This window comes from Simochromis diagramma, unplaced genomic scaffold (genome assembly GCF_900408965.1).
Source record: "Simochromis diagramma unplaced genomic scaffold, fSimDia1.1 OVJJ01000419.1, whole genome shotgun sequence".
Classification (NCBI taxonomy): Eukaryota; Metazoa; Chordata; class Actinopteri; order Cichliformes; family Cichlidae; genus Simochromis; species Simochromis diagramma.
In genome coordinates, this window is record NW_024387244.1 from 2,667,215 (window position 1) to 2,680,036 (window position 12,822).

The 12,822-nt window shown below is 43.2% G+C and overlaps 2 protein-coding genes across 2 annotated transcripts in view; one reads left to right on the top strand and one right to left on the bottom strand.

The window, feature by feature from the left end:
• Window positions 1-3,674, bottom strand: part of LOC120747226 (sushi, von Willebrand factor type A, EGF and pentraxin domain-containing protein 1-like) — a 37,496-nt gene extending 33,822 nt beyond the window's left edge. Inside the window, exons 1-4 of the mRNA XM_040052934.1 lie at window positions 3,563-3,674; window positions 839-1,028; window positions 646-709; window positions 123-527 (exon numbers count right to left, since the gene is read on the bottom strand). Coding sequence (XP_039908868.1) covers window positions 123-527; window positions 646-709; window positions 839-841 — 472 coding nt within the window. The 5' untranslated portion in view covers window positions 842-1,028; window positions 3,563-3,674. The remainder of the gene's footprint in view (window positions 1-122; window positions 528-645; window positions 710-838; window positions 1,029-3,562) is intronic.
• A 2,316-nt stretch (window positions 3,675-5,990) lies between these two features.
• LOC120747080 (dynein heavy chain 6, axonemal-like) lies at window positions 5,991-9,411 on the top strand. The gene is given in 3 exon segments (XM_040052692.1): window positions 5,991-6,340; window positions 6,448-6,948; window positions 6,950-9,411. Coding segments are annotated over 3 exon segments (3,306 nt in total). The 3' UTR covers window positions 9,405-9,411.
• Window positions 9,412-12,822: the final 3,411 nt, after the last annotated feature.

Below are 12,822 nucleotides of genomic sequence, written 5' to 3' on the forward strand. Positions count from 1 at the left end.
ATAATATATCAAATAAAGTATTTCTAAATGTTTTATCAGTAGATTACCTTGATAATAATGAACCAGAATAACAAATCTAAGGCAGCTAAAATAAAGCATATAAGCCCCAAACTGTTGCTTACCTGTGTAGCACAGAGCAGTCTTTTTTTTCATACACCTCTCGTCATTCCACGTGCCTGGATTTTGGTCTCGTTTAATGTACATCTCCACACAGTCCTCACTGACTCCTACACTTTGTCCAGTTTTGCCATTGTTTGGTTCTCCTTCTGCCCAGTTTGTCGCTTCTTCTGTCAGAGTTTTGTTGGTTCCTACCCAGGTCCAGACATCATTGATCTTACGGATCCCTATCCAGTAGTAGCCCTTTTTTTTGGGCAGCCAGTTGTTAAGATGCTCGATCTCCTCCCGGTTCTGGATGGCCACCATGTCTGTGTAGCTCTCCTTGCACCAATTACGTGCATCATCCCATTTCATTGATTTGTTTGAGTAGACGTAAGACCAGGACTCAACACTAGTCCACATGCACAGCACTAAGGATAGAGAACAGAGATACACATTAGATGCAATTTTTTGCAAAAATGCAAAAAATGTTAAGTTTCTATCAGGCTATAAAACTTGCAGGTGGGACGATGTCTGCATTGCACATACTTGAGCAGATAAAAGTGAACTGGATCCACGATGCATGTGCCTGAAATAATCCATAGCACAATTCCTAAAAAATAAGTTAGAAAGATGCATTAACATACATTAATAGTATACTATCAATCACAGGCTATAAGATACAACTGAATAAATCTGCAGTGCAGAGAATGGAATTTAAACTGATTCAACTTCAACTCACCATTTTAAGTGATTCTTTAGCCTTTGACTTCAGTGCAGATCGATGTGATTCTGAGGGTTTTGCGCTGAAGTGCCTGCTTTTATGATGGTTGGCTTGGTCCAGGTTTCCTGAAAGCTTTCATAACAATTGGACTTTTGAGTGGAAACTCCACCCCGACTCTTATACTCCTCCACTCTACGAGAGGCTGTTCCTTTTGAGATAAAAAGAAAAGCAAAAGTAAAGTTAAAAAGAAAAGCAAAAGGAAAGTTAAAAAGGAAAGAAAAATAACAAATGAAATTCTGTTATTTATTAACACAGTTGCTATTTTCATTAGTACTTTCAGTATCATTATCATAAGCATAAAACAAGTGTATTTACTTCGGTTTACAAACTATTTTCATGAAGTTACTAGTTACTAGTGTATTACATTTTGTGCTACCTTATATGAGTATCACACTACACTGCACTGCACGTGCAAATATTGCATTTTTAAACATATGCACAACCACTGCATATAGTGTTCTTCACTGAGATGCCATCAAAACATGCTGCTCAGAGTGCTTTAGAGAACAATAACATATGCAAAAAGCCCCACACAGTCCATCAGCCCTGCTTCAAAAGCACCTGTGAACATCATTTAAGTGATCCTCTCATTAATTCGGGTGAGAATGTTGATGAGGAGAAGATCTGTCAAGCTAAACTGACTGAGTTAAAACAACAGGCAGTGGTTATTGAAGTCATTGTTCTTACTCTATTAACCATGGTTATCTGCAGGAAAACATGTACAGTCATCACTGCTTTGCATAAAAAGAGCTTCCCGGGGATACTGATGCTAGTAAGATTGCACCTAAATCAACCAATTATTGGAGCATGAAGAACTTTAAAGAGAGAAGTTCAGTTGTTATAAATACGTTTTCAGGGCACCTTACAAAGCCCAGCAAGCGCCAGTACCATCTCCTAAAGCAGGGGTTTCAAACACAAGGCAGGGGGCCAGAACTGGCCTGCCAAAGACTCCAATCTGGTCATTGGATAGTTTTTGGAAAATGTCAATGAGAGGATACATTTTATTTTTTTCAACTGCATTTTCTATATTTTTATCAGCTTATGAAAATACCACGCTAAACTGAAATAGCAGAAAAGTTCCTACTTTTTTACTGTCTACGAAAGAATTTTTTTTTTCTCCATGGGCTCACGTTATTAAAATGGGCATTTTTTGTTAATTAACAAGATGTTTTATAATTTTAGGACAGACTGGGCAATGAGCTACCAGACTTCTAATTTCTTACAATTTAAGTCCAAAGACTGATCCTGACAGATTTCTTTCATTTACCAAAACAGCATTTCTTTCTCACGAACAAAAAGAGATGTACTGTTGAAACTTCTTTTTCTTGTATCACAGGGTTTAAATGTGTAGTTAAACTTCTTTAGATTGATAGAAAGAGTTTCACTGGTCTGGCCCACTTTACATGAAAGGGGGCTGTATGTGGCCCACAGTGTAAAATGAGTTTGTCATCCTTGTCCTAAAATTATTCAGTTGCTTAGGAAAGACAGCAGGCAGGTGTGAGTGTGAGTGAGACTGATGTTTTTCAAAAAACTACAGGTACTGCAGAGGCCTGTGTTAAAAGTCATTTTTTCCTCTGATGAAGCCCCTTTACAATTGTTTGAGACAGCCAGAGAAATGATTGTCCAGGGACAAAAAGGTGAGCTCTAACATCAGGCCTGTGTCATGCCAACAATAATGAATCTTGTGACTATTCGTGTGTGGGGTTACGTCTCATACATAGGCGTGGGATCACTCACAATTGTGCCTAAAAACATAGCCATGAATAAAGAATGGCACCAAAACATGAAAGCATTTTTCCCAACCACCAACAAGAACATTTTGCTAAAAAACAATGCCATTCCCAGCATGCTGGAGCAAAAGTGATAGCTAAGCTTGGGGAACATTGTTACGGGTCCCAGATGTGAAGACCACAATAACAAAAAGAATACAAATCTGTAAAAATAAAGGTAGAGTCTCAGAGAAAGAATCACAGGAGCACTCATATCTTTTCCCGAATTGCGTCTTTTATTTCAGATCAACAAATATAATTTACATCCAGTGTTTTCACTTGTCAGATATGCTCAATAACTGTAAAAGGTAAATAAAAGGCATTTGGCAAATATATGTATCTATGGTTGTTACATTTCTCCAGTTTACACTGTTAATTACACTATTCCTTCACTCATTTACATCAGCAGTGCAGATACCATACACATCTTATCGCTCTTTCTCACATATAGGGCAAACTCAAAATAGCTTATCCACAAATCTGATATAAGTGCATAAATCTTACTAGATTAGACAAAACACACCTGAATGTATTACTTTGCAATGTAACAACATAAATGTACATGCATTCTTAGCTTATTCTTAACATTTCCACATCACTTGAACCATAAAGTGTATATGAGATATTTTAAACTCGAATAATCTGATGCCAGGGCCTTTACAGTTAAATTGGAACACCACACACACATATTTGATTGTTAAATGGAGTGTACCAAGTTTAAATACATCCCGCGGGCTGGCAAACTCTCGCGGTAACTCTCGCGAGACTTGGGGCTGCGCGGCTCGGCTTTACCACCACTGCAACTAAACCCCACTTAAGGTTACATCGGCGGTGTCAACATAACTCTCAGTAAACACCGAAGTAGAACGAGGCACAAAACCCTCATATACTGTATTTTTAAGACGATACTGACCTGTACAAATAAAGGTAGAGTCTCAGAGAAAGAATCACAGGAGCACTCGTATCTTTTCCCGAATTGCGTCTGAGAGGACAGGAAGTAGGTCCGCTCTAGGCAACCGCGGGCGAACGACTACAGTGTCAACAGTTCCGCTTATTATTTCTCACTTTTACTCTCCTCAATTGTTATGGACTACACGTAATGAATGTAAAATAATAATTGTCTTAATTGCTGGCATATATTTTTCTTAAAAATAATAAAATTTATCAAAATGTGGTAGCACATTTGTGTTCACCACATGCTCCCCAACAGGAAAAGTGGCTCCTGACACTTAACTTGAATTATAAAAAAAACACTTTAAACTAACAAAGTCTCTTTACAGAAGTCCCTGGAATATTCCTCTTGCCCAGGTGTCCTTAACATTCAGGCATCCTTCTTCCTGAGATTTCTGTTTGATTCAATAGCCAGGAACAACATATGAAACAGGTAAGTAAGGGCTAAGGGTAAGGGGAGAGGGGTAGGGGGACTGGGAGTAGAGAAGAGGGTAGTACAGGGAAGGATATGGCGAAGGCTGGACGTTGATGGTGTTCACCGCAGGATGAGCCTGATAGGCTGGTTGACCCAAGGACGGGTAGGTGAAGAATGTGGTGGGACGTCTCTGCCTGCTGGACTGCCTAAGATGAGGCGGTGGCTCTGGATGGATGTCATCCCCTGGCTCCACCCTGGGTTCCGGCTCTGGGTCAGGAACCTCTACTGGATCAGGACTGGACTCAGTGACATCAACTTCTTCTTGAACCTGAGGCATCTCCTGATCGTCACTTAGCTGAGGTAGGTCTGAGTCTCTTAACACGATTAGATCCTCTTCCGGAACCATGCCACTTTTTTTCCCTAGGTTGGACACGAGCCCTTAAGACTTGTCCTAGTTCACTTGGACCGGAGCTCCGTTGCGCTCTACTTGGAACTGGTGTGACTGGAGAATGCCCCCCTTGAGGATATCTGGGTGCACCAAGCCAGTAGAATGGCTCACCCTCTTCCGAGTCAGTTGTGTCAGGGTTCGGCTCTGGTGTCATTGGTCTTCCGGTGGACTTCTTGTTTCTCTTGTGTGGTCTTGTAGCCTGACTTTGGATAATGTCCACTGGCAAGTCGTTTACTTGTAACAACAAGTTCCTGTGCAAGGTGCAAACAGGACGGCCTTGACACACTTTACCGGCCTCCCTGAAGGGATACAGCCTATGTCTGTGCTGCTACGAGAGAACGCCTCACACTCTTCCCTTAGCACCTTTTTAACTGACTCCTGTTGATCCGGACTCAGGTGGCTAAGATCAACTGGGGGCAGCCATGACTCAGTGGACAGTTCAGAAACAGAGGTGGCTGCGCTTACCTCAGCTGTGGTGATGGGGCTCTGTGTGGGTTGAGTCACCTCTGATGTGTTTGTGGGTTGGTCTGTCTCAATAACTTTAGCGACATGTTGAATAGTACCCAGGGCTGTTCTCTTCGATGGGGACCTTAACAAATGGCCTTTGATGGTTGTTGATCTCAAGGAGCCCTTCCCCAACACTCAGGTGTCTCATGGCAGTGTTCTCATCGGGTTCGTACAGCACCAGGGGGTCACAAATGTCAAAACTTTGGGGTACTCTGCACCACACTTGGACTGCTTTTCCAGCAGGAATGGTCACATTGCTCTTCCCAATTCTCACTGTGGCTGGGTCACATCCTGCTCTTTGTGGTACTTGTATGAAGTTTACCATAGCCATCAGTTGCTCTTCGTCTGTACCAAAAGCTTTGCGTAGGAGACTATACAATAAAGCACTGGCCTCTCGGTCTGACTCTTGTGCTTGGATAATGGCGCCAAGCACGTTCGCTCCCAGGAGGGGCTGAGGGAGTGACAGCTTACTGACAAGGAAAGGGGCTTGCACAGTAAGATTGGGATCTTCGTGACCAGCGAGAGTGACTGCAAGTTCGACCCACCCATCATAAGGAACTGCTTGTCCGTTAACCGCATAAACTTCAAGTCCATCATTTAACAGCTCTTGGAGGGGTTGCACCTGATAGTTGGGAAAAAACCGCTGAACCCACTGTCTGTCCACTAAACTCACTTGTGAGCCAGAATCAAATAACACTGTCACTGGATAGCCACCAATCAAACACTTGAGAAGGCTTTTCTTTCCAACTAGGTGGACTTTACAGCTGTTTGGTGTTAAACTTTGGCAAGAGGTTACCTGTTGCTTTCTCTGGTCTCGCTTTGGCTGCTTTCTTTTTAGCTTACTGCAACGCCTTGCACACTCAGTGGTGAGCTGTGCAGAGGAGGACCTTACTGGCTGGGACTGTGACTCTGCGCCGGCCTCTGGCTGTCCCTTGACAGAGACCGATCCCAGTTTCCCTGAGTTTTGGTCCGCTTTAAAGATCCCACTGCTCGGTGTCCTGACTCGCAGCATACAAAGCAATGACTACAGTCCTGCAAGTTCTGCTCAGTACACTTTGGACAAAGGAACGCTTTCTTTTGGAGGTGGAGAACCAGATCAAGGTCCTGCAGGAGCAGTTTGATAGCAGCATGAATGAGAAAGAATATTTGGTTAATACGATGGCTCTGACAAAGGCCCGTCTGATCAGGGCAGGGAAGCTAACGTCCGCTCTTGGTGACGAACAAGTATGCTGGGAAGAAAGTGTAGCCCTGTTTGAGCAAGAGATCATCAATGTTGTGGGAAATGTCTTCATTGCAGCTGCTTGTGTGGCATATTATGGCGCAATTACTTCCCACTATAGACAGCTGCTAATTGACCAGTGGATAACGCAGTGCCAGAACCTGAACATCCCAATCAGTTCCACTTTTAGCCTGATTAACATTCTTGGTGATCAATATGTCATCCGCCAGTGGAATGCAGAAGGTTTGCCTCTTTTAGGTTCTATATGACCACAAAGATGGCCAATCCACATTACCTGCCAGAGGTTTGCATCAAAGTTACAATTATCAACTTCACTGTCACTAAATCTGGCTTAGAAGACCAACTTCTCAGTGATGTGGTGCGTCTTGAGAGTCCGCATCTTGAGGAACAGAGGAACGAGCTGATTGTGCGCATCAACGCTGACCGCAGCCAGCTGAAAGATATTGAAGACTGCATTCTTAAGCTTCTCTTTACCTCTAAGGGGAATATACTTGACAACGAGGAGCTAGTTCAGACTCTCCAGGAGTCAACGGTGACTTCAGAGGCCATAAAGCAACGTCTGGAAGAGGCAGAAGCAACTGAGCTGTTGATAAACTCTGCAAGGGAGCGCTACAGGCCTGTGGCCACTCGAGGATCTGTTTTGTACTTTGTCATTGCCAGTCTGTCAGAGATCGATCCTATGTACCAGTTCTCACTCAAGTACTTTAAACAGCTCTTTAATTCCACCATCGAGACATCAGAGCACTGTGCTAGAAGAGCGCCTTCAGATCCTCCTGAATCAAATCTTGCTAAACTCCTACATTAATATGTCAAGTGGACTCTTCGAGCAACACAAGCTTATCTACAGCTTTATGTTGTGCATAGAAATCATGAGGCAGCGTGGCGAGATCTCTGATGGGGAATGGTGGCACTTCCTAAGAGGAGCTTCTTCACTGAAAAAGGAGTTTCCAGAGCGACCAGATATGCCATGGCTAAGTGTTTTTTACTGGCAGACATGTTGTGAGCTGGAGGACACACTGCCTTGCTTCAAGGGCATCTCCAAAGAAATCACTAGAACCCATATTCATATTAAGCTAGGGCATTTTGAAGCATCTTTAAATCCAGAAAAATGGAATGGCTATGTGTCAGAGTTGCCTTCACTCGAGGAGTCCAAAAAGGAGAAACAGGAGATAAAAGGCTACTGGAATGAGCAATTGGGATCTTTCCAGAAACTAGTTCTTATCAAGAGCTTCATGGAAGAGAAGGTGGTTTTTGCAGCAACTGAGTTTGTGATTGTCAACCTGGGGAAGGAGTTTGTGGAAAACCCTCCAGTTGACCTGGCTAATCTCTATAATGACATATCCCCTACCACCCCATTGATCTTCATCCTCAGCACAGGTTCTGACCCAATGGGTGCCTTCCAGCGCTTTGCAAATAAGAGAGGGTGTCTCGACAGGGTCGAGGCTATCTCACTGGGGCAAGGCCAGAGACCTATAGCGGAGAAGATGATCCATTCAGCGCTGACAAGTGGCAACTGGGTCTTCTTGCAAAACTGCCATCTGGCTGTGTCTTGGATGTTAGCCATGGAGGAGCTCATTAAGACCTTCACTGACCCTGACACATCAGTCCATGAGAACTTCCGTCTATTTCTCAGTTCCATGCCGACCAAAGTATTTCCTGTTACAGTGCTCCAGAACTCCGTTAAGGTGACTAACGAGCCTCCTAAAGGCCTGCGAGCCAACATGCAACGAGCCTTCACAGAGATCACCAGCAGTTTCTTTGAACACCACATTTTGGGACACCAGTGGAGGAAGATTGTCTTTGGAATCTGCTTTTTCCATGCAATCATCCAGGAGCGGAAGAAGTTTGGTCCCCTGGGCTGGAACATCCGCTACGAATTCAATGACAGTGACAGAGAATGTGCTCTGCTCAACCTCAACCTGTACTGCAAAGATGGCACCATCCCTTGGGATGCTCTGGTCTACATCACTGGTGAGATCACATATGGAGGGAGAGTGACGGATGCCTGGGACCAACGGTACCTAAGGACAATCCTCAAAGGCTTTTTTTCTCCAGAAACTCTGCAGCCTGGCTACACGTACTCCCCCTCAGGTGTTTACTACGCTCCAGAGTCAGATGAACTCGAACAATATAAGAAGTATATTGAGAATCTTCCAATCATTGATGATCCTGAGATCTTTGGTATGCATGAGAATGCCAACTTGGCTTTTCAGCGTCAAGAAACTATAACTCTGATCAATACCATACTGGATGTTAATCCTCGTTCTTCAGCACAACAGGGAGCTAAGAGTAACGATGACATAGTCTGCGAGCTCGCCGAACTGATTCTAGCCAAACTGCCCGAGCGACTGGACATGGATGAAGCAATTGACACACTGTTTATCAAAGACACCAATGGGCGCATTAACTCCCTCACAACTGTTTTGGCCCAAGAAGCAGACCGATTCAACAACTTGCTTAAAGTTCTCAGGATGTCTCTTATCACTCTGCAAAAGGCAATAGCAGGTCTCGTTGTGATGTCAGAGAAAATGGACCGAATCTACACAAGCTTTCTGAACAACCAGGACCCCACCCACTGGGCAAACTCTGCCTACCCTTCCCTCAAACCGCTGTCTTCTTGGGTCAGAGACTTGACTCTCAGAACTTCCTTTATCCAGACTTGGATCACACGTGGTCAGCCCAAATCACTTTGGATCTCCGGGTTCTTCTTTCCTCAAGGCTTTCTTACTGGAGTGTTGCAGAATCATGCCCGGCGTTACAGTTTGCCTATTGATGAGCTTAATTTCCGCTTCAGCGTGGTGCCGGCCTACAGGGATGAGGAAGCAGTCTGTGAGGCTCTACGCTCTCTTCCCATTGGTGCAAAACTGAACATGGATGAGGAGGACGGTGTACTTGTTCACGGCATGTTCATGGATGCCTGTCGCTGGGATGATGTCGGCATGGTGATTGATGATGCGCTGTCTCGGGTTATGAACGCCATGTTGCCGGTGGTGCACTTTGAGCCACAGCAGAACTACGTTCCAGAGCCTGACCTCTACCACGCTCCTCTGTACAAGACCTCAGCCAGAGCTGGCACTCTGTCCACCACAGGTCACTCAACTAATTTTGTGGTAACAGTAATGTTTCCCTCCAAGCGACCCAGCGACTACTGGATATCCAAAGCCTCCGCACTCCTGTGCCAGTTGGATGATTAAATGTTTATTCGAGTGCAAAGTAGAATTTTAAATGTCACCAAAACATTTGCACAGTAGCAACTGTAATAGCAACACAGACCGCAATAAAAATTTCACCTGACTGAGCTGTGTAGTGTCTTTGTTTTCTGATGCAAGGCTCTTAGCGAGTTCAAAGAGGTCTTGACCTTGGAGTGAAAACAAGCGTCTCCTGATATTCCAGGCGAGTTCCTTTCTCTCGGTCGACATGTTGTATGTATTTCTGATTATCCTTCAGCTCGATAGTGACTAGGATGCGTCACACTCCCCTCACCGCAGTACGGTTCCACGTCGAGGCAAAGGTCCCCTTTTCGCCTCACTACCTGGACACCTACTCGCTGGCTTGGCTGGAGTAGCGGCCTTGTCACGATTGTGTCGTGGTTCTGGTATCACTGGATCTGCCCTCGACGACTGTAGAGGAGAGATCCCAGATGAGCCCCCACAGTTTGTTACGGGTCCCAGATGTGAAGACCACAATAACAAAAAGAATACAAATCTGTAAAAATAAAGGTAGAGTCTCAGAGAAAGAATCACAGGAGCACTCGTATCTTTTCCCGAATTGCGTCTCTTATTTCAGATCAACAAATATAATTTACATCCAGTGTTTTCACTTGTCAGATATGCTCATTAACTGTAAAAGGTAAATAAAAGGCATTTGGCAAATATATGTATCTATGGTTGTTACATTTCTCCAGTTTACACTGTTAATTACACTATTCCTTCACTCATTTACATCAGCAGTGCAGATACCATACAATGCCTTAAACATCTTATTGCTCTTTCTCACATATAGGGCAAACTCAAAATAGCTTATCCACAAATCTGATATAAGTGCATAAATCTTACTAGATTAGACAAAACACACCTGAATGTATTACTTTGCAATGTAACAACATAAATGTACATGCATTCTTAGCTTATTCTTAACATTTCCACATCACTTGAACCATAAAGTGTATATGAGATATTTTAAACTCGAATAATCTGATGTCAGGGCCTTTACAGTTAAATTGGAACACCACACACACATATTTGATTGTTAAATGGAGTGTACCAAGTTTAAATACATCCCGCGGGCTGGCAAACTCTCGCGGTAACTCTCGCGAGACTTGGGGCTGCGCAGCTCGGCTTTACCACCGCTGCCGTGCCGCGCTTCAGTAACTTTCAACTAAACCCCACTTAAGGTTATATCGGCGGTGTCAACATAACTCTCAGTAAATACCGAAGTAGAATGAGGCACAAAACCCTCATACACTGTATTTTTTAAGACGATACTGACCTGTACAAATAAAGGTAGAGTCTCAGAGAAAGAATCTTTTCCCGAATTGCGTCTGAGAGGACAGGAAGTAGGTCCGCTCTAGGCAACCGCGGGCGAACGACTACAGTGTCAACAGTTCCGCTTATTATTTCTCACTTTTACTCTCCTCAATTGTTATGGACTACACGTAATGAATGTAAAATAATAATTGTCTTAATTGCTGGCATATAATTTTCTTAAAAATAATAAAATTTACCAAAATGCGGTAGCACATTTGTGTTCACCATCATCAAATGTTTGGGTCCATAGCCAGGAAACTCCCCAGACCTTAATTCCACTGAGAACCTGGTGGACAAACAAAAATCCCCAAAACTCCAACCGCTGATTATGCACGAACTGGCTGCCGTCAGCCAGGATGTAACCCAGAGGCTGCTTGAAAGAATGGCAGGATGCCAGGGCATATGTCACAGGTCTTAAGAAAAGGCCAAATATTTTTACAAATATTGACCCTTTGCATAAACTTAATGTGATTGTCAATAAAACACATTTTGACACGTATCCTCAGTGTACAATACAGTACAGTACAGTACAGTACAGTACAGTGTACAATAGAAACAACCAATAAAAAGGTCTAAAAACACAGAAGCAGTAAACTTTGTGAAAGCATATACCTGTGTCATTCTCAAAGCTTTTGGCCACAATTGTAATTTGTTAAAAAAAAAAAAAACACCTGAGGGGAAAGGAAGAACAAATTCAAAGACAAAGCAAATTGTATGACATAGGGTACTTAAGCGTTTCCTGGTGAAGCAACAATGGTACAGAGTACACACAAAAATACACGTATTAAATATAAGGCCACTGAGAAGGAAATTCTTTTTCAAAGTTCTGAAATACTGGGAGCTGATAAGAGTCTATCTGTGATTGACTTGTGTGCCACTGACATGCTTTCTTGGATGTCAGGAAACAATATTATCTTCATCAGCACTAATGAGGATTTCTTGTGTTTGCATTTGTGTTTCAAGAAATCTCATGGCCCATGTCTAAACCTCAACTGTATGCAATGAATCATTCTGACTAATACACAACAACAGTACAAAGTGTGCTAACAGACACTGCATAGACTAAAACATGCTTTTCACAGTTCAGAACTGACATGTCATTGAAAAGGAGGTGTTAGTAGAAAGCAAGGGGAAAGATTTTGTAGGAAAGATCACGACAGTCACTTGTTTGCGAGTGTCTAGAGATGGAAAATGTGCGGCACATAGGAGCAGAGGTGCCTGCTGGCTGCCTGCGTTTCCAGAAGTGACAGTTTACATCCTTCCTGTCTGAGCTGAGGCATGGGATTGTAGCTACTGTTATTGACACACTTTACCTTACTCCCTTTCACAATTAGATAAAACAAACTCTCTGATTAACTAACACAGCTATGAATAGTAGAGCAATTACACAGTTGTAAGTAGAATGGAACAGACAGTTACACAACTCATCACTATTAGTTACAAAAAATGTAAAGGTTTATTTGACTTCCCTGTCTTATTGGCTTGGTTATATGGGAAAGGCTTTGTCTTTTTAGAGGTTTATCTTTCTCTGACTGTCCTAAAACTTCTGTGTCCTTTGGCTCCAAGCTTAAGGTAAAATGATAAATTACTTCTTAATGAAGTCACAGGGCAAACGGGAGTCTAATCACGCAAAGCAAAACCATGCATCCTGCTCCCCGCTGAAGCGTTCTTGATGTGAATCCAAAAAGATAGGATTCCTTTGGATTAAGAACCAAAAGGCCCTCAGAGGGAGGATCAAACCTAACTCTGAGGTTTGATCTTGACCTCTGATCTCTCCGATAAACACCAGCGGACAATCTGCCGCATGCTGCAGAAAACGGCCGAAAGCAGAAAATTCTCATACCAAACTTAGACATTTGACGATCTCACTTCTGCGTCTGAGTAATGTAACATAAAGTTTTCTAATGCAAATCCACGGTATACAGAGACTGCAAGGAACGCAAATTCAAACACTTCGCACTCACTGCCATATGAAGGCGCCAGCGTGCGAGCGCACTGTTAAATCTGCACATTTATGGCAACAAGTCGCGAATGTCCTGCCGCTTTAAGAAGCGAAGTAGAAATCCTGACCCAAATAAAGGTATGT